This window comes from Podarcis vaucheri, assembly GCF_965113315.1.
Source record: "Podarcis vaucheri genome assembly, chromosome: 7".
Lineage (NCBI taxonomy): Eukaryota > Metazoa > Chordata > Lepidosauria > Squamata > Lacertidae > Podarcis > Podarcis vaucheri.
This window is the reverse complement of record NC_138765.1, coordinates 85,909,897-85,936,510: the sequence shown is the minus strand read 5'-3', so window position 1 is coordinate 85,936,510 and position 26,614 is coordinate 85,909,897. Positions and strand designations below refer to the sequence as shown.

Sequence of the window (26,614 nt, the reverse complement as noted above, 5' to 3'; positions counted from 1 at the left end):
GGGCTACTCCAAATGTTGGTCTCCACTGAGCCAATACTTCTGGAAGATAGAATCTCTCCAAGTCAACCTGCAGTTTCCTTAGCCCAAATTTGCCAAATGAAAGTCATTCTGTGATTGTCCTCTCCTTCTAGATACTCAGCTCCCCTCAGCCCTTTACTTACGGGGCCTCTGGGGCAGTGGCGTAGCGTGGGTTGTCAGCACCCGGGGCAAGGCAAGTAATTTGCGCTCCCTAACCCAGGGCAAGGCAAGTAATTTGCGCCCCCTAACCCGGGGCAAGGCAAGTACAGTAATTTGCGCCCCCTAACCCCTAACCTGCCGCCGCTGCCAGCTTCTTCTTGCTGCTGCCTGGTCTGTTCTGGTGTGGTTCTCTCCCGCGCTCAGCGCTGCGCTGGGCGGCCGCTGCACTGTCCCTCCCCCAGATAGTCCCTCGCTCTCTCTCCGCACCGCACGCCTGGCACCCCCCCCTCCACAGTGGGCGGCAACCCGGCGGCTCGGATCAGATTCGCACAGCCAGCACTGCAGTGAGAGAGAGTGAGTGAGCCAGGTAGGGGCAGAGAGCTGAGAGTGCGAGCGCGCCCCCCCCCCGATGTTGCGCCCGGTGTGGCTGCCCCCCCTGCACCCCCACGCTACGCCACTGCTCTGGGGACTCTGCAGATACTTGCAGGCCTTGGAGAAGCATAAGAACTCTTAAGCATAAGGACATAAGGAGAGCCTGCTGGATCAGGCCAAGGGCCCATCTAGTCCAGCCTCCTGTTCTCACAGTGGCCAAACAGATGCCTCTTCTGGGAAACCTGCAATCAGGATTCATGCACAGGAGCCTTCTCCCCTCCTGTGGTTTCGCAAAGTTGAAGCATTGCTGCCACCAATTGTAGAGAAGAGCATGGCCACCCTGGCGCCATTAATTTTTGTCTAACCTCTCTTAAAGCCATCTAGGTTGGTGACCATCTCTCAGGGGCGCCGACTTATAAAAAATATTGGGGGAGCCCATGAATAATAAATAATGAATAATAAATGAAAGCTCATGAATAATAAATAAGCTCATGAATATGCAGATAAAGTGGCGCCGCCTCCTCGTGAGCGAATAGGGGAGAGCGTGCTGCGCCTATTAATCAGCTCCGAAGGAAATTGGGTGGAGCTTTTGCTCGGGAGGGAGGGCAGGAGGCATGCAGCCCGACCCTGTGTATTTTGGGCTGGGAGAGGGGCGGCGATGGCGCTCTGCTGGAGGGGCGCCCAAGATTATTGGGGGGGCGGAGCCCCCCCAAACGAATTTTTGAGGGGGCTCGGGCCCCCTCAGGCCCCATGGAGTCGGCGCCTATGCCATCACTGCCTCCTGTGGGAGGGAGTTCCAGAGTTTAATGACATGCTACGTGAAGGACTTTTTCATCTGTCCTGAATGTTCTGGCACTCGGCTTCATTGGATGCCCATAAGCCATTTACTCCTCCGATTATGGTTAGGTGTTAAGTGGTAAATAGCCAGCACTGTGATCCCCAGTATTACTGATTGATTGATTTCATTAATGGCCCACCTGTTTCTCTGAGGAGCTCAAGGTGGCATACATGGTCCTCTCCATCCTCATCTAATGCACCTGCTGCTTATTTCTCCAGATCTCCTCCCCCTTGACACCTTCGCTCTAGACTTGCTTTTCCATTATTTGATTGCAAATACCTAGCTCATTATTTTTACTGTGCACTTGCACATCTGCATATCAGCGTATGCACAGAGCACTTCAAATCCAGACATGCTTTGAAATCCAGGCCTTGGCTGGTTTTACAAGAGCTGGGCCAGTGGTGTAAGGGATAAGGCATCTGACTATGGACAAGGAGATTGTAGTTTCAGCTCCTGTCTGGCTCCATGGTTGAGAGCCAGTGTTGGGTAGTGGTTGGACTAGGGAGAGACCAGCGTTCCAATGTCCCCATTCAGCCATGAAGCCCACAGGGTGGCCTTCGGCCAGTCAGTGCCTCTCAGCCTAGCCTCACAGGGTTGTCTGGGGGATAAAATGTGGAGGGAGAGAAGAAGAGAAGAAGAGTTTGATGCCTTAAAAGAAAATATTATGAAAATGATTTATAGGTGGTACATGACCCCAGTCAAGCTTGCAAAAATCTACCATTTGCCTGATAACAAATGTTGGAAATGTAAAGAGATTGAAGGTACCTTCTTTCACCTTTGGTGGACGTGCCCAAAGATTAAGGCTTTCTGGGAAATGATATATAATGAAATGAAAAAGGTATTTAAATATACCTTTCTTAAGAAACCAGAGGCCTTTCTCCTTGGCATGGCCGGCCAATTGGTGTCAAAGAAAGACAGAACATTTTTTATGTATGCTACAACAGCAGCAAGAATACTCATCGCAAAGTATTGGAAGACACAAGATCTACCCACCTTGGAAGAATGGCAGATGAAGGTGATAGACTATATGGGACTGGCAGAAATGACTGGCAGAATCCGAGACCAGGGAAAAGAGACGGCGGAAGAAGATTGGAAGAAATTTAAGAGCTATCTTAAGAAACATTGTAAAATTAATGAATGTTAGAATGATGCTGGTTTAGAAATTAAGTGGATTACAGTTGTAAGGATTAAGTTAAAAGAAAAGAAAGGTTAAAAATTAGATAAATTTAAGGGTGAGGATTTGCTGAATTAAAATTTGAAATTGGAATGCAGAAAGGGGAGGTATGAGGAGGTCGGAGAAGTAAGTTATAAGAAAATAAGGGTTTGAAATTATACTTGTTCTTTTTTTGTTTGTGTTTGTTTGTATTGTTGTGTTTGTCTGTATAATTTGTGAAACTTTAATAAATATTTTATTTTTAAAAAAAGAGAAGAAGAGTTTGGATTTGATATCCCGCTTTATCACTACCCTAAGGAGTCTCAAAGGGACATGGGTGGTGCTGTGGGTTAAACAACAGAGTTGTGGATCAGAAGGTCAGCGGTTCGAATCCCCGCGACACGGTGAGCGCCTGTTGCTCGGTCCCTGCTCCTGCCAACCAGCAGTTCAAAAGCACGTCAAAGTGCAAGTAGATAAATAGGTACCGCTCCAGCGGGAAGGTAAACGGCATTTCCGTGTGCTGCTATGGTTCGCCAGAAGTGGCTTAGTCATGCTGGCCACATGACCCGGAAGCTGTATGCCAGCTCCCTTGGCCAATAAAGCGAGATGAGCACTGCAACTCCAGAGTCGGTCACGACTGGACCTAATGGTCAGGGGTCCCTTTACCTTTAAGGAGTCTCAAAGCAGTTAACATTCTCCTTTCCCTTCCTCCCCTAAAACAAACACTCTGTGAGGTGAGTGGGGCTGAGAGACTTCAGAGAAGTGTGACTAGCCCAAGGTCATCCAGCAGCTGCATGTGGAGGAGCGGAGACGCGAACCCGGTTCCCCAGATTATGAGACTACCGCTCTTAACCACTACACCACACTGGCTCCATGTGGGCCATCTTCAGCTTCTTGGCGAAGAAGGTGGGACAGAAATGCAATAAATAAATAAAAATAAATGCCATGCGAAGCTCAGGGGGTTCTGCAGCTTAGGCCAGTGCTTGATCATGGCCCTGTCCCATGACAGAGGCCCGGGGATCCAGCCACTTTGAGCGATGTGTGCTCTTTGATTGCCAAGGAGACATTCTCAGCGAGTCCCGGCCAAGTCAAATGGTTCCAGAAGGAAAGTACATTCATGTAATGAGTTCCTCAAAGAGGAACAACTGGGAGATTTAATTTTGAAATGGAGCCTTTGGAAGGCAGCCTGCGTTTTTCATCTGTTTTCCTTTATACCTTTCTCAAAAGTATGTCAGGAAAGGAACCCAACCAAGTTCTTGGACTCTTCTCCTGGCCTCCTGGCCTCCCTTCAGCATTAATTCCATTTTCCAGAACCTCAGCCAGGTCCCCCTTCAGCTTTGAAGCCTGGACGGGACCACCTGCCTGCCCCAGGAGTGCTTCAGTGGCAGCTTGGCTTGACTTCTCCATGCCACCACACCCAGGGACTTGGCCCAGGGCTCCCGACCGAGGCACTTGAAAGACGGAAACCTGAGAAGACCTGGAATGGCTCCAGGAAGGTTTATTCCTGGCAGTTAAAATCTCATCCAATAACTGTGAATTCATTGTGCCTAATGGAAAGAGCGACATCTGGCTTGGATATTACGGAAAGATTACCAGCTGGCCTGTCATGTATTGTGCAAAGAATAACATTTGCCTTGGAGGATGCTACAAGCCAGGAGCAGGACCCGGTGGGGTGTGTGTGTGTGTGTGTGTGTGTGTGTGTGACAAATTTCTCTCCTTGTTGGCAACGAGCTTGTGATGCTTCCTGGGGCAATTGATGCGACCGACTCTGATCCTGGGATCAGGGATGCAGCAGAACCTGAACATTGAGATACCCACCTAGGGAATAAATCTGTGAAAATGCAACATGTACTATTTCTCCAGATTTATACCAAAGGGTTGATTGATTGATTGATTGATTGATTGATTGATTGATTCTACCCCACCTTTTCCCTTGACACGGACCTCAAGGCTGCTTATAGATCAAAACAGGTAAAGGTAAAGGGACCCCTGACTATTAGGTCCAGTCGTGACCGAATCTGGGGTTGCGGCGCTCATTTCATTTTATTGGCCGAGGGAGCCAGCAAGACTAAGCCGCTTCTGGCAAACCAGAGCAGCGCACCGAAACGCCGTTTACCTTCCCGCCGGAGCGGTACCTATTTATCTACTTGCACTTTGACATGCTTTCAAACTGCTAGGTTGGCAGGAGCAAGGACCAAGCAATGGGAGCTCACCCCATCGTGGGGATTCGAACCTCCGACCTTCTGATCAGCAACTCCTAGGCTCTGTGGTTTAACCCACAGCACCACCTGCGTCCCGTGCTTCCTTTAGCCCGTGGTTAAACAAAGAAATAGCTATTCATAATTCTACCTGCCTACCTGGACAAAGCAGGTCTCAGGCGAGGAGCAAAATAAGAAGAAGCTTCCTTAGTGTTTAGGTGGCCTTGTCCTATGCAGGTGCTGAACATCTCTCACAAGCGTGATGCCAGAAATCCTTATACCAACTGTATGTGGCAGACTCAAGTTACAGGCTGATATTTACCTCTCAGTGGTTCCCAAGCATTTTATTTCCATAAACTCACCCCTACTGCCCCTACACTCTAAAAAGGGTTATCCGGAATAGTAGTTTTCACAACCCACTAAGAAAGGTAAGCAGTGTTCCCAGTGTCTTGCTGGTGTCCAGTCCGGCCCCACGATGGGGCTGCAAATGAAATGTTGTTGTTGTTGTTTAGTCATTTAGTTGTGTCTGATTCTTTGTGACCCCATGGACCAGAGCACACCAGGCTCTCCTGTCTTCCACTGCCTCCCGCAGTTTGGTCAAACTCATGCTGGTAGCTTCGAGAACACTGTCCAACCACCTCATCCTCTGTCGTTCCCTTCTCCTTGTGCCCTCCATCTTTCCCAACATCAGGGTCTTTTCCAGGGAGTCTTCTCTTCTCGTGAGGTGGCCAAAGAAGTGGAGCCTCAGCTTCAGGATCTGTCCTTCCAGTGAGCACTCAGGGCTGATTTCCTTCAGAATGGAGAGGTTTGATCTTCTTGCAGTCCATGGGACTCTCAAGAGTCTCCTCCAGCACCATAATTCAAAAGCATCAATTCTTCAGCGATCAGCCTTCTTGATGGTCCAGCTCTCACTTCCATACATCACTACTGGGAAAACCATAGCTTTAACTATACGGACCTTTGTTGGCAAGGTGATGTCTCTGCTTTTTAAATGGCCCCCTTTCTCCTGCTGCGGCCACTGCACCTTCCCTGCCCCCACCCTGGAGCCTCCCTCAAAGTGAAGAATGGTGAAAACCCATCGATTCTATTGCGTCATTACCTGCCCAGAACAAGCGAGCTTTCCAGCAGGAGATGCCTGAAGACACCAGCGCGTCCAGGCTCCAGCGAGAGGCAAGAGAGAACATGTCAAACTCAGCTGTGCATGCCAGGATTTTAGCATTGCAAGCCTGCCTTGTATCGCCGCGAAGACGATGAAATGCCTATGAAATGCCAGCAGGCTGAATTTTTGGAAGATTTGGGCAGAAGGAGGTGCATCTTCACCAAACCACGTAGTTAAACTGGTCACTCCACAATACGTGTCATTACATTTACTGGACACATTAAAAGGGAGCTCAGTGTTATCTGGATTAAATAGGGGTGCAGGTTTCTTTCTTGATGGGATGGAGGAAGAGAGAGTTGTGAGGTCAAAGCCAGTGAAATGAAACACACATAACCTCCCAGAGGCACAGATTAAAAGGCTTCCTCCAGGCAGGTGTGTTGAATTATGAAAGGTTATTTATTGCTTCAAAACCAATAGGTTTTGAACGTAAAGTTCTCCACTTAGGCAGGAATAGTGAGATCCCTAAATAGAGAATGTAGGGAGGGGAGACACCTGGTTTGACAGCAGTACCTGTGAAAAGGATATAGGTGACTGTGTCTAAGTTTCTGAGCACAATTCAAAGTGTTGATGCTGACCTTTAAAGCCCTAAATGGCCTCGGCCCAGTATACCTGAAGGAGTGTCTCCACCACCATCGTTCAGTCTGGACACTGAGGTACAGCCCCGAGGGCCTTCTGACGGTTCCCTCACTGCAAGAAGTGAGGTTACAGGGAACCAGGCAGAGGGCCTTTCCGGTAGTTGCACCCACCCTGTGGAACACCGTCCCAGCAGATGTCAAAGCAATAAGCAACTATCTGACTTTTAGAAGACATCTGAAGGCATTTTATTGATTTGCGGACTTCTGTTTAGAGAAGTTTTTAATGTGTGACATTCAATGTATTTTTAATCTTTGTTGGAAACTGCCCAGAGTGGCTGGGGAGGCCCAGCCAGATGGGCAGGGTACAAATAATAAATTATTATTACAGTATTATTATTATTATTATTATTATTATTATTACTACTATTATTATTATTACTATTATTATTATTATGAAGAACTTCCTGATTGTAAGAGCTGTTCTGCAGTGGTCTCACTCGCGAGACGGTGACATCTCCTTCGTTGGAGGTTTTTAAAGATAGGTTGGCCGGCCATCTGTCAGGGATTCCTTAGCTGTGATTCCTGCACCGCAGGGGGTTGGGCTAAATGGCCTTTTGGGTCCCCTCCAAACCTTGCAGTTCTATGATTCAGTTCTATGATTCTATGCAGCGAACGAGATGCCACAACGCTGCAAAGCCAATTCCATTTGGCCGCGTGAAGATGTCACTGAGGGTTAACTGAGAGAAAAGACAGCCAGTTGTCAACGAAGGAAGTGCATAATTTCACAAGAAGGACGTGGGGACCAAATGCTAAGAGTGGCTTTTTTTCTTTTTTTGCACTGCCAGAAAAATTTATGAAAAGCTGTGAGTCATTTCAGCCCCGCTCTAGTTTTTGCGCTTCCCTGGGTGATGGTCTTCACGCCTCCGTGGTCATCTCGGACATAGATCTTCCTGGCAGCTTTCTCTGCCTTCTCTCGCTCACGGTGTGAGGTCCAGGAAGAGCCACAAAAGGGTTGCGAATATGACTTGTGACATGATGATGACCTCCTGCAGCCGTCCAGACCCTTGACTGCCTTTATTCTTTATTCTATTTTATTGATTTGCGGACTACAGCCAAAAGTGCAAACGTAACAAAAAGGGCAAAAAGAGAGAGTCAGAAATGTAAACCGTAAAGCCTGGGAGGACAAAAGTACAAAGATAATATAATCATAGAATTGTAGAGATGGAAAGGGACCCAAAGAGCCACCTAATTTGAACCTTACAAAGCAGGAATCATAGTTAAAGATGCAACATAGGCATAATAAAGTATTAACTCACAAAAATACTCCTTTTTAAAAAAACAAAAAGATTCATAAAAATTAAAGTATTCTTCATCTGTGAGTTCCATCATTACTAAGAATAAACTGTGATCATGCTTTTTCTAAAAAAGGTTTTGAAAATCGCCACCTAGTGTCACATTTGTACATTGCGCTTTACAACACATTTTTAATGTTTTATTTGCAGCTGTGTAGATGTGTCCAAAGTTTTGTATATGCTTAAATGAGTCAGACATTTGCTGGTGGCACTGAGTGACCATATGCCTCCATATTTGTATAAGAAATAAAATCATGCCATATGAACGAACTTTCTTATGGTAAGAGCTGTTCGAAAGTGGAATGGACTCCCTTGGAAGGTGGTGAACTCTCCTTCATTTCAGGTTTTTAATCAGTGGTTGGACATCTGTCAGAGATGCTTATCTCTGATTCCTGCATTGCAGGGAATAGGGCTAGACAATATTTGGGGTCCCCTTCAAATCTGCAATTCTATAATTCTATTATATATAGCAAAAAAAAAAAGGCCAGTCGAACCCTGCCCTTTAGATATTTTGTTTATGAGATACCTTTTCTAGAAGGACCATTTGCAAATCCTTGAATACCAGCAATCCAAATTACAGTGGTGCCTTGGTTCTCAAACGCCTTGGTACTCAAACAACTTGGAACCCAAACACTGCAAACCCGGAAGTAAGTGTTCTGGTTTGCGAACCTTTTTCAGGAGCCAAACGTGCCCCGTTTTGAGTGTTACGCTGAGGTCCGTCTGTTTTTGCTGCTATTTTGCCTTTTTGTTTTTGCAGCTCTTTTGTTTTTGTGACTGTGTGGAACCCAGTTCTGCTACTGACTGATTGATTGTGTGACTGCAGTATGTTGTTTATTGCTTTCATTTTATGGATCACTGGTCTTGTTAGATCATGGGTAGGCAAACTAAGGCTCGGGGGCTGGATCCGGCCCAATCGCCTTCTAAATCCGGCCCATGGACAGTCCGGGAATCAGCGTGTTTTTACATGAGTAGAATGTGTCCTTTTATTTAAAATGCATCTCTGGGTTATTTGTGGGGCATAGGAATTTGTTCATTTCCCCCCAAAAAATATAGTCCGGTCCACCACATGGTCTGAGGGACAGTGGACCGGCCCATGGCTGAAAAAGTTTGCTGATCCCTGGCTTAGGGCATGGGTAGGCAAACTAAGGGATGGGGGCTGGATCCGGCCCAATCGCCTTCTAAATCCGGCCCATGGACGGTCCAGGAATCAGCGTGTTTTTACATGAGTAGAATGTGTGCTTTTATTTAAAATGCATCTCTGGGTTATTTGTGGGGCCTGCCTGGTGTTTTTACATGAGTAGAATGTGTGCTATTATTTAAAATGCATCTCTGGGTTATTTGTGGGGCATAGGAATTTGTTCATTCCCCCCCCCAAAAAAAAATACAGTCCGGCCCCCCACAAGGTCTGAGAGACAGTGTACCGGCCACCTGCTCGATAAGTTTGCTGCATTAGATAGTAAAATTGACCCCTGCATTAGATAGTAAAACTCATGTTAAATGGCTCTTTTAGGGGTTGTTTTTAAAAGTCTGGAACGGATTAATCCATTTTACGTTACTTTCTATGGTTTTGGAATGGACTTCCGGAACGGATTAAGTTTGACAACCAAGGTACCATGGCACTAAGATTAAAGGTCTTCCAGGATTTGGCAATACCATGCTTCCCTTCATCTCCTCTCTCTTCCCTTCACCCTGACTCTCATAAACAACTTGCTACTTCTTGAGCAGGGCAGTATTTTAACTTTCCTTCCCCTTTCCTCCCTTGTCTTTGTCACCAGGTCAAGACTGGCAGATTTCCACACGAATTGCCAAGCCTCTTTCCAGTCACTGACCAGCTGCCCTGGGGACAATTACCAGGCTTGTCTTGGTTCCTACGCAGGCCTAATAGGTGAGTAGCATTAATGGGCTCATCCACACTGAAGCCAATGCTGTGTTGAAACTGCTTGTTGTGTCTTGTATTTTTATTTTTGGCAGTGTCCACATGACATCCCTTTTGTGATACATAGATAGCAGTCAAGTACAACATTCCTAGTTTTCCTAGAGTGGACATGAAAGGGGATGTTTGGTTCAGCCAGTTGGAACTTCCTGTTTCCTCCTGGGCTGGGACAAACTTCCTTTAGCATGTGACTAGAAGTGGGCGTGACCTTACCTGTGCAGGTAACAAAAGCATAGGGCATGCAGCCCCCCTTCTTTCTTCTCTTTGCCTTCTCCGTCGCAAGACCAGCAGTTTTTTTAGCTAGAAATGCTCTGTTGGCTTTTAGCCAACAAAGAGACTATCTCCATATGGGATAGTTCCACATGTATATACTCTGTAACTAAGTTTGCCTTCAGGGATCCATCTGTGAACTGAATGTGTGAGTAAACTTCTTTTATATAGTTTACACAAGGTTGTGTCATGTCTATTCTTTTTAAGAGGAATATAAGGGAAATCACCAGGAATCTTATATTGAGAAGCTTAAACAAGCTTGCAACAAGCTAACCGCTGTGTGTTTAAAAGGGGAATGTAAAACTCTGCTAAGTTACAGAACTTGCTAGTTACAGAACTTGAACATTCCCACACCTTCCAGGTCTACAGCTGGATTCCTCATTAAAATAGTGGTTTGTACTCTCCCCACCCCACCCCCAAAATCAGATTTTACTCAGCCATGTATAATCTGATACGGGAAGACAATCCAATATAGAATTGCATGTTACCCCATTGTGAATTTTGTCACTTGAGGCAAAACAGAAAGGCTTCCATCCACCTCCCTCCTCTGCTCCTACCTGAGGCTATCAAGTCACAGCTTGTGCAGCAGAACAACATTAGGAATGTAGGTTCATGGACCTTTCTTATCCCAATTAGCTGCACACAGCAGCTGACCTCTTTCTGCCCCTCTTGCAATGGAAAGACCATCTGATGGGATGTGATAGCCATCTTCAAATATCTCAAGGCTTGTCACACGGAAGATGGAGCAAACTTGTTTTCTCCTGCTCTGGAGGGTAGGACACGAACTGATGGATTCAAGTTACAAGAAGGGAGATTTTGACTGATCCTCAGGAAGAACTTTCTGACAGTAGGAGCTGTTTACCAGTGGAATGGATTCCATCAGGAGATGGTGGAATCTTCTTCATTGGGCATTTTAAAGCAAAGCCTGGATGGCCATCTGTTGAGGATGCTTTAGTTGAGGTTCCTGCATTGCAGGGGGCTGGACTAGATGACCCTTGAGGTCCCTTCCAGCTCCACGATTCTACGTTAAGTAAGTTTAAGATGCTCTGCTTGCAGATGCAAGGTCTCAGTCATGCATTGTTCCATGCAGGGATAATACCGGCAAAATAGTCTTGGGTAGAAAATACAGCCAGAGTCAGACAAGTGGTCTAAGTGTAGAGGAAGCTTAAGCACATGGCAGAAAGGAGGAGGAAACAGTCTTTGTTTCCTCTTTGGAGAGGAGGAGCATGACTTAACTGAGTCTATCTAGCAATACAATATAGTCCTTAACCCCTTCATGTACTAACTAGGAGTCGTGCGTAGTTCTGTTTGACTGCAGTCTCCCACAATATCATGGGGCAGCCCAGAGCTGGGTCTGTGAGATACACAATGATGCTTAAATTGAACCCTGGGGGTCCAGTACCTGATGTGTGCTGGACAAATGGAGCAGGGTTTTGAGAAAGGAATTACAAAGACGGTGGCATTTGCCCATCCCTCTGTGTGTAGGGGGGGGCACGGGTGGCGCTGTGCGTTAAACCACTGAACCTAGGGCTTGCCGATCAGAAGGTCGGTGGTTCAAATCCCCGCAATGGGGTGAGCTCCCGTTGCTCGGTCCCTGCTCCTGCCAACCTAGCATTTCGAAAGCACGTCAAAGTGCAAGCAGATAAATAGGTACCATTCTGACAGGAAGGTAAACGGCATTTCCGTGTGCTGCTCTGGTTCACCAGAAGTGGCTTAATCATTCTGGCCACATGACCCTGAAGCTGTACGTCGGCTCCCTCGGCCAATAAAGCAAGATGAGCGCCGCAATCCCAGAGTCAGCCATGACTGGACCTAATGGTCAGGGGTCCCTTAACCTTTACCTGTGTGCTTTACCCTCTTCCTTCTTGGACAGGGTTGGACATGACACCCAACTATGTTGACTCCAGCACTGCCAACCTCGTTGTGTCCCCGTCGTGCTCCTGCCGGGGCAGTGGCAACATGGAGGAAGAGTGTGAGAAGTTCCTGAAGGACTTCATGGAAAACCCCTGCCTGCGTAAGTCATTCTGTGGTCCCCAGAGTAGAAGATGGCCAGAGGGAGGTTAGGGCTGTTCTCAAACACCGTGGAGCCTCGTGTGTGTGTGTGTGTGTGTGTGTGTGTGTGTGTGAGAGAGAGAGAGAGAGAGAGAGAACCACATGTAATGGTGGAGAGGGCTATTGATGGCTACTAACCATAATGTGATCAGGCCAATGGCCCATCAAGTCCACTGTGAGAGCAGGATGCTGGACTTGATAGGCCATTGGCTTGATCACGTTATGGTTAGTAGTCATCAATAGCCCTCTCCACCATTACATACCACGTGCCACTTTTGAGAAACTCGCAAGCAGGATCTGAGCACAAGAGTTTCCAGCAACTGGAATTCAGAAGCCTTGCAGCTTCCAACTGTGGAGGCAGAGCTTAGCCTTCATGTCTGGCTAGTAGCCCTCGCTAGCCCCCTCCTCCATGAATTTGCCATCCAGTTGGTTGCTGTTACCGTCTCCTGTGGTTACAGTCATTATATCGGATTCATGTGGGGGTGCAGAGCACTTTCAGGAAGGAATGGGCAGGTCAGAGAGGGGTGGGTCCCTAACCGGGAAGCCTGATAGGAAAGGGCATGGAGGTGATGTCGAGGAGGAGCTTCCGTTGTTCCTTCAGTAAAGCTGTCTGTTTCCCTCTCCAGGAAATGCCATCCAGGCTTTTGGCAACGGCACGGACCGGCCTCTCCCGCCGATTCAACACATCACCTTGCCACCCAAGATGGAGACATCAACATACGACGCCAATGACAGCAACACCATCTATGACACAGGTGTGACCACCACTTCGGCCTCCATCCAGGTAAGTCCTATGAGAAGGCATCCCTGTATCCCTTCATGGCGACTCAAGAGCACTGGTTTGCTTAGCAGGTGTGCTGGTCCCGTGGGTAACCCGAGAGGCGAGGTCCAAGTCCGGTCCGAGGTCAAAGGTGCAATGGGGAGGCAGTCTGTAGTAGCTGAAGCTGGGTGCAGGGCAGGGAGCCGGGTGAAGTCAGGAACAGGCTTGCAAGCAGGGAGCCAAGGCGGGTCAGGAGCTCAGGCAGGAAAGCAGGACAGGGTTCAGGCAGGAACTAGCAACCAACAATGTTGCTCCCACAACTTGGGACTAGGGCTGGCCGGCTTTTATCTGCCCTGAGGCATAGGGCGGCCCCGATCCTCTGGTGACTCGCCCCTCCTGGCCTGGAGGCGAGCACTCCTCCTGCGGGAACTTACTTCCCTCTACCTCTCTGCCCTGAGCCTCTGCAGCTCAGGAGAGACTGGAGGGTTACCGGACCCAGAGGCAACCTCAGATTCCTCTGACGGGGCTGAGAGTGGAGCACCTGCAGGCAATGGGTCCTCCATCGTCTCAGGAGCCAGAGCAGACTCGGCTGGTGCCTGCACCTGAGGACCCAGCACAGGTGAGGACCCTTCAGGCTCATGCCCCAGCCCCGGCTCAGCTGGTTCTGGAGGCAGGGAATCATGTGCAGGCTGGGATCCCTCAGGTTCAGCCTCCGAGTCCGAATCCCAGGCCATCACAGCCAGTCACAGAGTGTGGAGTCTGAAAGGCCCAGCCTTCCTTCCTTAGAGGATGGGGCATAGGCCGGTCCCACCAACTCCACTTTCCATTCATGTTCTTGTTGCTTGTGTAAGTTTTAGCTCCAAAGAGCAGCTGATGAGTGGGGTCAGCTCACGGAGGGTGACAGGGGGGCACAGGGAGGCAGAGCAGACACGCTCATGGTCAGCCTGCCTCCGATGAGGGGCCATTTGAGCAGCTGAAGGACTTGGAGATATTTAACCTGGAGAAGAGAAGACTTGAGAGATGAGATGACAGCCACCTTCAAATATCTAAAGGGCTGCCACACGGAGCAAGCTTGTTTTCTCCTGCTCAAGAGCCTAGGAGCCAAACCAATGGATTCAAATGACAAGAGGTTCTAACTAAACATTAGGAAGAGTTTTCTGAGGGTAAGAGCTGTTCAACTGTAGAACTGACGCCATCAGAAGGTAGTGGATTCGTCTTCAATGGAGGTTTTGTTTTTGTTAAAAAAATGATCTTCATTGGGGGGGCGGGTTAAGTTGAGGTTGGATGGCCATCTGTCATGGATGCTTTAGTTGAGATTCCTGCATTGCTGGGAGCTGGATTTGATGACCTTTGGGTTCCCTCCAACTCTACAAGTTTATAATTACCATATATACTCAAGTATAAGCCGACTTTTTCAAGACATTTTTTTATGCTGAAAAAGCCCCCCTTGGCTTATACTAAAGTGAGGCAGGTACGAGCAGCCCCAAAGGGCTGATTTTGGGCTGCTCGTTCCTCCTCCGCCACTGCCGCCACCACCAGGTTTGTGGTGTGGTGAACCGGCTTATACTCAAGTCAATAAGTTTTCCCAGTTTTTTGTGCTAAAATTAAGTGCCTCGGCTTATATTTAGGTTGGCTTATACTTAAGTATCTTGGGAGAAAAGCAATGACAAGCCTAGACAGCATCTTAAAAAGCAGAGACATCACATTGCCAACAAAGATCCGTATAGTTAAAGCCATGGTTTTCCCAGTAGTGATGTATGGAAGTGAGAGCTGGACCATAAAGAAGGCTGATCACTGAAGAATTGATGCTTTTGAATTCTGGTGCTGGAGGAGACTCTTGAGAGTCCCATGGACTGCAAGAAGATCAAACCTCTCCATTCTTCAGGAAATCAGCCCTGAGTGCTCATTGGAAGGACAGATCCTGAAGCTGAGGCTCCAATACTTTGGCCACCTCATGAGAAGAGAAGACTCCCTGGAAAAGACCCTGATGTTGGGAAAGATGGAGGGCACAAGGAGAAGGGGACGACAGAGGACGAGATGGTTGGACGGTGTTCTCGAAGCTACGAACATGAGTTTGACCAAACTGCGGGAGGCAGTGGAAGACAGGTGTGCCTGGCGTGCTCTGGTCCAGGGGGTCACGAAGAGTTGGACACGACTAAACGACTAAACAACAACATACTCAAGTCTATACGGTATATGACCTGGGAAGGTGATGGACTCTCCTTCATTGGAGGTTTCTAAACAGAGACTGGGTGGGAATCGGTCAGAGTATCTTTACCTAGGATTTCTGCCTTGCAAAGGGCTAGACTACATGGCCCTTGGGCTCCCTCCCTACACGACAGTTCTGATTCTGTGATTTAAGCCACGCTTGGACAAGACTCGAGGGAGCAGCAGGAGCACCCAGGCCTTGCCACATGGCCATTTCAGTGAGCCCCTCACCACGGGGCGCATTCCCATGTGTGTGGAGACACAATGCCTGCTTGCACCCCCAGCCCACCTGCGAGACAACTCTCTGCTGAAGCCCTTCCTCCTCCCCCAGGGGTCTTGTTGGCCATTTGGATCCCCTCCTCAGCTCGGCGAGCAGATGCAAAAGGCAGCAATGTCACCCTTGGGCAGCCTCTAATTAGATCCGGCATGCCTGAGAAATTACATCTTATGCTTCTCGTTACCGCCGCATGAGACAATCAGCGGCTCAATTTCATGCTAGAGTTGCATCGCATCAGAGGCCCGGTGCTCCGTTCGCGGGCACCTCTACTCGCGACAGAACCTCTCCCCCCACCCACGGCAAGAGGGGGATAGGACAGAACGTTTTCCTCTCCATTAGCACATCCTCTGCCCCATTGACTGATTCGCTGCCTGCCCTGGAACAAGGGACATTCATTACCCAAGCCTGGGGTCAAATCTGGACAACCTTTGTTACATCTTGCTCAGGCAAAAAAAAAAGTCTTTTGGTGCTGTAGTTGACAAAGACCAGCTCCAAACTGTACAACCCCCCCCCCACAAAAAAGACCTAAAGTGCCCTATTCCAGAATTTTGTCTGGAGGTTTAGACTCTTAATCTCAGGGACAACAATTCTAAGGTTCTAGGGCGTGTACCCCATAATATGCACTCAGTGCTGGATGCAGGTGCCCTTTTTGGGGTGGCTTAGTGAAATATCCTCAGAGCCGAGAGTGGATTTCATGCTCTTTATTCAGCACATAGTGGTGAGGAGGAATGGAAGTTCCCCCAGAACGTCTGCTTTATATACATTATATACACAATGGGCCCCACTCGATTGGCTAATTCTGGGATTCTCCTGTAGGCCAATCTGGTTGTGGATTCACTTCCACCTGGAGCTGGATTGGGTCGCTCCTGTGGACCAATCAGACTGCTGCATTCTGGATCCTATTGTTCTAGGACCAATCAGACTGCTGCATTTTGGATCCTATTCAACTCAGTACACAACACTTATAAGCCTTTGTACACCAATATAGATATCCTCTGTTTATCAGTATATCAGCGCACCAGTTTCCATCCCTTCTCTTCCAAAAACTGTGAATATTTATTTCAAAAAATTATGCACTGCCTAATTGTTAAAAGAAAATAAAAAAACCACACACCTCAAAATGGTGTACAAAAAAAGATAAAGCAAAAAAATTATCACTAAGAAAAATTACAAGAATAATTGAAAATTTCAAATGCTACTGGGTCAAGTTCAAGGTGTTCGATTAGTATCCAAAGCCCTTAATAACTTGGGACCAGTCTACCTGCGAGGTCACCTTGCCCATATGCACCCACTTGGCTGCTTCTGTCGGTGGAAATGCCATCATTACAGGTGTCGCATAAGAGCCGTCCTGCTTTCATTAGAATCATAGAATTGTAGCGTTAGAGGGGACCATGAGAGCAATCTAGTCCAACCGTCTGCGATGCAGGAATCAAACTCGCTCTTTGAGTGTGGCATCTTTTCGGCAGACTGCTTTGAGATTTTTGTTTTATTTTATTTTTACAAACCAGCGGTGTATAAACATTAGGAGACAAACAATATGCTAAATAAGCAAATTAATAATATTAAGCATGGGGGCCCTTCATCAGCTAGATGATTTGCTCATAGTCTTTTTATTCTATCCTAATACCAGCTTCCCACTCCCAAGATACAGGCAGACTTTGCTAATCTTTTGTAATATGGCGCCCTTGCAAGGCCAAAATTTGACACCCCCAAATGGACCTTCTCAGTGATGGATCTTCTCAATTTTGCACCCCTTCGGCTTGGCACGCCGTGTAGCAGAACCGCTGTCCAAGATCTAGACATTCATGAAGAAGCAGCAATGTTGGTGCAATGAAATCTCTTCTCTTATTCTCTTCTCTCCCCCCTCATTAAAAAAAGGAAAGGGCGGGAGGCTCCCAGGGAGCTAAACGTGGGGGCCCTTCTTTTCCCCTCTCCAAATCTCTTCTGGCAGTCGGAGTGTCAAGAAATGCATGTAAAGAGGCGAAATATTTAAGCGAACAGATAGCATCCAAGCCTCCCGCCTCCCCAGCTGAGTAATTGCCAGCTTGTGATGAGCATGAGAATTTGTCCATTGCCCTTGGGCCGCTGCTTCACAAGGACATCAAGCCCCGGAGTTCAGCGCGCATGGATCCAGGGGGGCCAGGCATGGGTGTCACAGGGTGGCCCCTGTGAGGGTGAGGGGGCAAGCTGAGTCTGCAGGCAGGGCACCCATGGAAGAGCACCATTGCAGACTTTTGAGAAAGGAATGGTCTTTGGGAATCCAGATGTGTTAGATGTGGGAATGTTGTGAGGATATATTGATTACAGTCATACCTCGGGTTACAGACGCTTCGGGTTGTGCAATTTCGGGTTGCGCACCATGCAGAACCCAGAAGTAGCGGAACGGGTTACTTATGGGTTTGGGCACTTGCACATGCACAGATCCGCTAAATCGCTCTTTGCGCATGTGCAGAAGTGCCGAATCATGATCCGTGCATGCGCAGATGCGGTGCTGCAGGTTGCAAACATTGCAGGTTGCGAACATGCTTCCTGCACGGATCATGTTTGCAACCCGTGTGCCTACTGTAAATATTATCCTTCCTAACTCATGCTAGTGAGTTTATTCATACAGCAGAGTACATCCGCCCTTTTACACAGCAGGAAACTAGTTGCAGATTCGTTAGAGTCTCATAAGTTCTATTATTCCTGGTTAAGATCCCTTTGAATCCTCATAAAAGAATAAAGACACAACAGTCTTGTTCATAAGTAACAATAAGAAGTTTACTCACGATCAGAGCACAGTGTGGTCTCTGAAGATGGGCTTTAGGCAAAAAGAGGGAGATGGCTGAGTGACTGGACCTTTTGTTAGGTCTGGAAGGGTCATGCCCACCTACCTGGTCACATGCAAAAGGAAAGATGCTCCAGACCAGGTGTAACAGGAAGTTCAATTGGCTGGACCAACATTCCCCTGCATGTTCACTCTAGGCAAACAGGAAATGTTGTTCTTGACTGCTTCAAAGGATTACATCCCACATTAGAGATGGACAGGTATCCCCCCCTGGCTCTGCATACTGGGAATTCTGGGTAGTAAAGGTAAAGGGACCCCTGACCATTAGGTCCAGTCGTGGCTGACTCTGGGGTTGCAGTGCTCATCTCGCTTTATTGGCCGAGGGAGCCGGCGTACAGCTTCCGGGTCATGTGGCCAGCATGACTAAGCTGCTTCTGGCGAACCAGAGCAGCGCACGGAAATGCCGTTTACCTTCCCGCCGAAGCGGTACTGATTTATCTACTTGCACTTTGACGTGCTTTTGAACTGCTAGGTTGGCAGGAGCAGGGACCGAGCAACGGGAGCTCACCCCATCACGGGGATTCAAACCGCCTTCTGATCGGCAAGTCCTAGGCTCCGTGGTTTAACCCACAGTGCCACCCGCATCCCTCTGGGACCAGGGTTCAAATCCCCACTTGACCATCATTCGCTCATCATTCATTCGTAGTTTTATTTGTATGCCACTTTTCCACTCAAAAAAATCAGGCCAAAGTAGCTTACAAGCAAGAAGGCATTTCAAAACCGAAGAGTGCAAAAACGTTTTCCTAACATTTCAGTACTATAAATGTAACAAGATCAGAGATTGCCACCTGTCATGGGTGTTTTCGTTGAGATTCCTGCATTGCAGGGGATTGGACTAGATGACCCTCTGGGATCCACTCCAACTCTACAATTCTATGAGTATGTTAACAAAATCCAACAGCAAAACTAAGTTGGGAGCTTGGCAGTTTCTTTCTTTTTTTAATAGAATATTTATTGAGATTATGCAAAAAATTACACATAGAAAAAAACAAACAAAAACTAACAAACACAAGCTAGCAAGAAAGTTAACAAAAAAAAACAACCTAGAAAGAAGGGGGGGAAAGAAAATGATACAAAATACAAAAAACAGATAACTAAGAAATAGGAAAAAGAAGAAAAAAATTATTTTAAAAAAGAATAAATCCATTTTTCAGCATCTTTGAGCTCATTTGCTTATTTCCTTGACCTCCTCACACCTCCCCTTTTGTATTCCCGTTTTCCAAGTCTTTTCAGCAAATCCTTACCCTCTTTCATTTATCTTTGTTCTATAACTTAACCTATTATAACAATATATTTTCATCCGTATAACTATCTATATTTACCTATTCTTATTAACCTTATTACCAAAACCACTTCTTTTCAGTCCAACATCATTTTAACATTCATTAATTTTACAGTATTTCTGCAGATAGTCTTTAAATTTCTTCCAATCTTCTTCCACCGACTCTTCTCCCTGGTCTCGGATTCTACCAGTCATTTCCGCCAATTCCATGTAGTCCATCACTTTCATCTGCCATTCTTTCAGAGTGGGTAAATCTTGTGTCTTCCAATACTTTGCGATGAGTATTCTTGCTGCGGGAGCTTGGCAGTTTCACCTTGGTCCTGGGAAAACCCATCCGATGATGTTGCTCACTCACCATGAAGTTCCCTGGGTGACCTTGGGCCAGTCACTGACTCTTGGCCGAACCTACCTCACAGCGCTAAAATCCCCACTTGGCCATCGTGACACTCACTGGGTGACCTTGAGGCATTCACTGCCTCTCAGCCTGACCTCCCTCCTAGGGTTGTCATGGGGATGAAAGGAGGAGGGGGCGGAAGAACCATGTGTGCCTCTTCAAGCTCCTTGGAGAAAAAAAAGTGGGATAAAAATGCAATCAATAAATAATAATACATAGTAAATCGTGAATGAAGGCCACCCGTCCTCTGCTGCTTCCACCTCTCTCTACTGGGCGTTCTGGTATAACTGCCTTCCCCCTGTCACCCAGGTCAAATTGCACTCCATCAATTCAGAGATGGTTTTTATATGTACAGCAGCATCTCATAAACAAGGTAATTTGCTTGTTCTCTGTGGCTTGAGGAGCTCCTGAAGGAAATCCATCTTGTGGAATTTAATGAGGTCTTTTTTTTGCAGCTGAAGTTATCTCTCTCAAGTTCATGAAGGGAAAGAGACGTGCGTCTTTGATGGTTTCATGCCAAAGGATGCTGCTCTGATCCCTGATTTCTCTACTAGCTCCTGGTTTTGAAACATTAGGGGCTCTTTGGTCCTTTCTTGCTCATCCCCGAGAGGAGCCTCTTCAAAGCTCACGTCCTCATTCTTCCCAGGCTCAAGAGATTTCAACTGGAGGGGACAAATACAGAGAAGTCCCCTTTGACATCTATTTAGGCCCCATTTCCCAGAAAGAATCTCTCATTCAGGGATCAAAAGAGGTGCCGGGGTGCAGATTCGAGGGACCCGTTTACTATGTACTCATTTTAAAGAGTGGGGCCATTCTATCAAGTTGTAATTACCTTGGGGGTCTTAATTTCTTTTAAAAAGTAAACAAAATAAGACAAAGACAAAGAGCATACTGTGCAGTGCTGCCACAGCAGGTTCAAAGCAGCAAAAGGTTGGACATTATCATTGAACTTGTTGTTCCAAAAGATTGTAAAATATACCCCCCTCCACAAACCTGTTAGGGCTGGTTTCTATGTATTGTTTTGTTAATAAGTTAGCTTAATCAAACCAAATTTTCTCCAGTCCATTCAGATATAGCAGGAGATTTGATTCCCCCACCTCCTAATTATTTGATATTGCAATCTTAGCAGATGTTATAAGTTTGAACACTATTTCCTGATTATTTTGTGGAATTGCATAACCAAGCAGAACTATTTAAGGTTCCAAGGGGTATATTGTATCCTAACATATCAAAGACATTAGCATGAACAGATTTTCATAATATCTCCAGTTGAGAACATTTCCAAAAGATGTTTATGTAATCTGTTTTTATTCAATCCACCTCTCCAACATTTATTCAATCCTGATTTATATAGGACAGGACAAGTTGGGGTCTTATTTCTTTTTAACCTTTTGCAAATTCACGGGGTCTTACTTCTAGATAAGTGGGCATAGGATTGCAAATGTAGAAAATTAACTTTATTTATTCCCAGACTGTTGGGGGCCACTCCCCTTGGATCCATAAACTCACCCCCAGTGCCTACCACCTTACCTTATAAAATGGATTATTTGGAAGAGCGGTTTGCAAGACCCACTAAGGCAGAACATAGAACACAATAAAATGCAAAACAGCAACAATTAATTGCACATGTATTCAAAATCCAATTCAAACTCTTTTGTTGAATTAATTCGACAGACTTGATCCAGTGATACCAGCTTTTCAAAGTCTGATAGTCATTGACACATCTAGCACCCCCCTTGTCATCCCCTTGCCTCTTAGCACTCCCCCCCCCAAATCCCACTGCCAGACTGACCACAACGCTCCAACACACCTCAGGTTTCTTATTGTACGTTTGTTTGGCTCACACCTGGCCTGGCTGCTTAACTGGTAGAGCAGCGATCTATTTGGTAGCTCATAAGGTCATCTGGCCATCTCCTATAGCCTAGGAGGCATCAGGAATGGAAGTCCCCTTCTATGTGCCTATTTATCAGTGCTAACTGTCCATACACACAAGCAGAAGCAGATACAGTGGTACCTCGGGTTACATGCGCTTCAGGTTACATATGCTTCAGGTTACAGACTCCACTAACCCAGAAATAGTGCTTCAGGTTAAGAACTTTGCTTCGGGATGAGAACAGAAATTGTGCTCCGGCGGCAGCAGGAGGCCCCATTAGCTAAAGTGGTGCTTCAGGTTAAGAACAGTTTCAGGTTAAGTATGGACCTCCGGAACGAATTAAGTACTTAACCCAAGGTACCACTGTATTGTAATATCCAGTGGACTGAGATTCGCCAGAATCTCCTTCCTTGTTGCACGAACCCAAGGTATTCCATGGTGTTGGTTGTGATCCCTTTGTTCTGGATGACCTGATGACTGATGATGATGATGATGATGATGATAGTGGAGCACATTTCAAGTACTTAAAGCAGATGTGCTCCAGCTCAGTAATCCTCACAACACCTGCAAAGATAGACTGGAATTATTAGGAGATGGTGATCAGGAGAAGTGAGGAAGCTCCCTTTCCCAGCCCAGTCCAGACTGTTTGCCTCTTTAGCGTAGTAAATTGATTCTATATATTTTATTAAATATTTATAAACAACCATTCATTATAAAAGAATCGTAACAATCCCAGTCGGTGTACACAGCACATTGAAACCACGATCTGTTAAAAGCCGACAATTAAAGGAATCCGCAGTCAATTTAAAGTATCTGTATGTATGGCTGGTCCACACTTTTGCTTGCCTTATGCCTAGGAAGTGCAGGTCCAAGTGGTTTTCTGTTTTCTAGGCACGGGTCCGAGTGATTTTGCCTTTGTCCCCCCAGAAAACATGCTCTTTAGCAATAAATCAGAACAAACAGCAATCTGTGCAAAACCTGATTGCCGTTTGCTCCAGTTCAGAGCTAAGCCATGGGTTTTCCCAGGGGAAGGCAGCGGGGCAAGCAGACTTGTGGATGAGCCCATTGGCTTCACAGACTAGCAAGGGGTTGCCTTGCAGAGAGAAGAGAGACCTTTCCTATCATCTCCTGGCTGAGATTGTTTACAGCCGGGGTTTAAACCTGGATCCTTCTGCATGTCAAGGGTAAGCTTTGCTGCCAGTGAGTGGTGAGCCTTCCCCAGGAGGCTGCAGAGAGACTTGAACTCAGGACCATCAGTATGCGAAGCAGATGTGATAATAGTGGGTAGGGGTACATGGTGTTTGTGTGTGTGTGTAGAACAGTGGCTCGTCTAAGGTCTGTCCATGAGTTCATGGCTTTAACCCAAGCTATTTGAGGGACTGTGAGATGCGGGTGGCGCTGTGGGTTAAACCACAGAGCCTAGGAGTTGCTGATCAGAAGGTCAGTGGTTTGAATCCCCGCGATGGGGTGAGCTCCCATTGCTAGGTCCCTGCTCCTGCCAACCTAGCAGTTCGAAAGCATGTCAAAGTGCAAGTAGATAAATAGGTACCGCTCTGGCGGGAAGGTAAACGGCATTTCCGTGCGCTGCTCTGGTTCTCCAGAAGCGGCTTAGTCATGCTGGCCACATGACCTGGAAGCTGTACGCTGGCTCCCTCGGCCAATAAAGCGAGATGAGAGCCACAACCCCAGAGTCGGTCACAACTGGACCTAATGGTCAGGGGTCCCTTTACCTTTACCTTATTTGAGGGACTATATCCTCCCATCAAACCGGCCTGGGTTCTGAAATCTTGAGGGAAGACCCTTCTCTCAGTCCTGCCTCCATCACAGGCCTGCTTGGTGGGGATGCAGGATAGGGCCTTCTCGGTGGCTGCTCCCAGGCTTTGGAACTCCCTCCCTAGAGAAGTTAGACTGGCTCCCTCCTTGTTGTCCTTCTGACAGCAAGTGAAGATGGTATTATCCCTACAGGCCTTTGGGAAATGACTGTTGTATTTTAAGGAAAGGGCTTTTAAGGAGTGCTGCTTTTATTGTTTTTCACCATCTGCATTTTAATAGATCTGTTCTTTAGACTGTTTTCATTCTATTGGAGTTTAATGACTTTTAAACATTTGTAGCTTTTTGCATTTTATCTGTGTTGCTTTGATTGGGGTATTCAGTCTTGAGTCTTGGGCAGGGTAATGGGAGGGATATAAAGAAACAACAACAACAGTGCCCTCCCATCAGATCAACTACCTGAATTTTAGAGAACATCTGAAGGCAGCCCAGTTTAGGGAAGTTTTTAATGTTTGATGTTTTGTCATGTTTTTAATATTCTGTTGGAAGTCGCCCAGAGTGGCTGGGGGGGCGTGGCCAGATGGTTGGGGTAAAAGTAATTATTATTATTATTATTATTATTATTACTATTATTATTATTATTATTTTGATGCAGAGACTCCTGCAGTCACTGCCTAGGTTTTTACTAATCTCCCCAGGAGAGCTGTATTGCTTTGCATGCCCACAACGACACTTGCCAATATCCTCGCTCGAAACCAAGAGGTCTGGCTCTCCTTGGCTTGGAAGGAGAGAAGCAGCTCTTTCAGGAAAAACTCCAGTGCCCTGGGGTGGCTGCCGCTCTGTTGAACTGACCCTCCTTTCTTTTCCCTCCTCTCTCTCCCCCCTCCTCCTTTCTCCCTGCAGAAGTCGCTGACCACAGACATGATCCCCGAACAGAAGACGTTTGTGGACACAAATGGATCTGGCATCCGGCCTTCTGTCCCAGGGACCCTCTTTGCTCTCCCTCTCCTCCTTTTGAAAGTGGCATTATAGAAGAAAAGAGGGATGAGTGCTCTGAGGGGGTGGGGGAAGGCGCAGCCCAAACTTTTGCGCATGCAGAGATGGACAAAGACACCTTGAAAACGTTTTCTTCGGCCCTTTGGCCTTCCGGAGTCTCTGCTTTTGAAAAGGCACGGCGGCAAGTTGCAGGAGGTTTGACAGGACAATTTCCCCCAGGAAATCTGTGCTGAGGGAGCACTTAAATGCCGGGAATTCTGCATACTCAAAGAAGGGTTTTTTTCCGCTTTGTGTTTCTTTTTGGTTTGAAGTGTCTAGAGCAAGAGTCCGAAAGTCTCTCATTGTGTCCAAATACATCCATGTTTGAAAGGGTTCGCAAATGGCGTTTCAAAGAAGCGCGCCTGCTTTTGCAAGCGGTTGGAGAATCTTGCGAGGCTGACTCTGGACGGAGAGACTGAGCCAGTTGTGGCTGATGCGCCTTAGTTTGCCAAACTGCTTTGCAGGGCAAGAGACAGCTATGTCCCTTTCCCCCTCTCCCCCCAGTCTCCATACCATTCCTTTTTGCTGCTTGGAAAAAAACAAACCACACAACTGTCTCCTTCCTCCCCTCAGCCAAGCTTGGCTCCCGTCACCCACAGAAGTGTCTTAACTTTCTCCTCTCGAAGCAGAAGGTGGAGAAGATGTTTGTGCAGCTGGCGGGGGGCAGGGGGGTCCCTCCAGGAGTGCAAGGAGCACTGTGAGATGAGCAGCAACACCCCATGATTTTCTAGGCCTTCAGGACAGCCTTCCTGATAGCAAACCCAGTCAAGTCTCATGGTGGAACAAGAAGCGTATCGGACAGGTTCAGAGGAGATACCCCGTTCTGCTGTTTCTTCTGATTCCCTTCCTCTCTCTTTTCTAGGATTTTTGCTGTCCCAGAGGTGAAACGTCTCCTCTTCTCAAGGTTGCCCCAATGTCACTTTGGGTTCCTGATGGATGGAAGCAGCCATAGCTGGCAACCAGCATTCATTACTCTCCTTTGATCCTAGGCATATCTAGCATATGTATATCAAGAGAGACCTGCTTCTTTATATACCGTATTTTTTGCTCTATAAGACTCACTTTTTCCCTCCTAAAAAGTAAGGGGAAATGTGTGTGCGTCTTATGGAGCGAATGCAGGCTGCGCAGCTATCCCAGAAGCCAGAACAGCAAGAGGGATTGCTGATTTCACTGTGCAGCGATCCCTGTTGCTGTTCTGGCTTCTGAGATTCAGAATATTTTTTTTCTTGTTTTCCTCCTCCAAAAACTAGGTGCGTCTTGTGGTCTGGTGCGTCTTATAGAGTGAAAAATACGGTACATATGGATATACGTAACCAAACACATAACCTGGATAGGGTTCCTTTAGCTTTCCTGTCTTCTTTTTTAAGGATCAAAACCACAACAAAAATGTATTATTGTAAAGTTTTTTTTTTAATTATTATTTAACCAATGTCTACAACAGGGAACAAAATATCTCTGCCCTCCATGTTCAAGATGACCTCCTCCAGAGCCCTAGGGCTGGTGGGGGCATTGGCAAGAGGAGAGCGGTTGGGAGTGCTTAACCAATATCTAAAATAAACATACCAAGAAGCAAAGTGAGTGCTGTTTGAGTTACTGGCCGTCCCCCCACAATCCTACTTCCCCATCCTGCTTGAGGAAGGTGAGGGTAAAGCTCAGAGCAGCTGCCTCAGCTTGCCTTTCTGTAGGTGAATACAGCTGGAAATGGTCAAACCACCATATTTCTGGTCTGTGCCTATTTCATTTATATTTTTTATAAACTATATGCTTATAAGGTAAAGGGACCCCTGACCATTAGGTCCAGTTGTGGACAACTCTGGGGTTGCGGCACTCATCTCGCTTTATTGGCCGAGGGAGCCGGTGTACAGCTTCCAGGTCATGTGGCCAGCATGACTAAGCCGCTTCTGGCGAACCAGAGCAGCGCACGGAAACGCCGTTTACCTCCCCGCCGCAGCGGTACCTATTTATCTACTTTGATGTGCTTTTGAACTGCTAGGTTGGCAGTAGCAGGGACTGAGCAACGGGAGCTCACCCCGTCGCGGGGATTCGGACCCTGGCCTTCTGATCGGCAAGTCCTAGGGTCTGTGGTTTAATTCACAGCGCCACCCACGT

At 47.0% G+C, this 26,614-nt stretch overlaps 1 protein-coding gene across 1 annotated transcript in view; it reads left to right on the top strand.

Annotated features, from left to right (window-relative positions):
* The window catches only part of GFRA2 (GDNF family receptor alpha 2), an 88,540-nt gene extending 62,461 nt beyond the window's left edge, over positions 1 to 26,079 (top strand). The window contains exons 5-8 of the mRNA XM_082230256.1: positions 9,600 to 9,709; positions 11,901 to 12,041; positions 12,706 to 12,863; positions 24,374 to 26,079. Coding sequence (XP_082086382.1) covers positions 9,600 to 9,709; positions 11,901 to 12,041; positions 12,706 to 12,863; positions 24,374 to 24,502 — 538 coding nt within the window. The 3' untranslated portion in view covers positions 24,503 to 26,079. The remainder of the gene's footprint in view (positions 1 to 9,599; positions 9,710 to 11,900; positions 12,042 to 12,705; positions 12,864 to 24,373) is intronic.
* Positions 26,080 to 26,614: the final 535 nt, after the last annotated feature.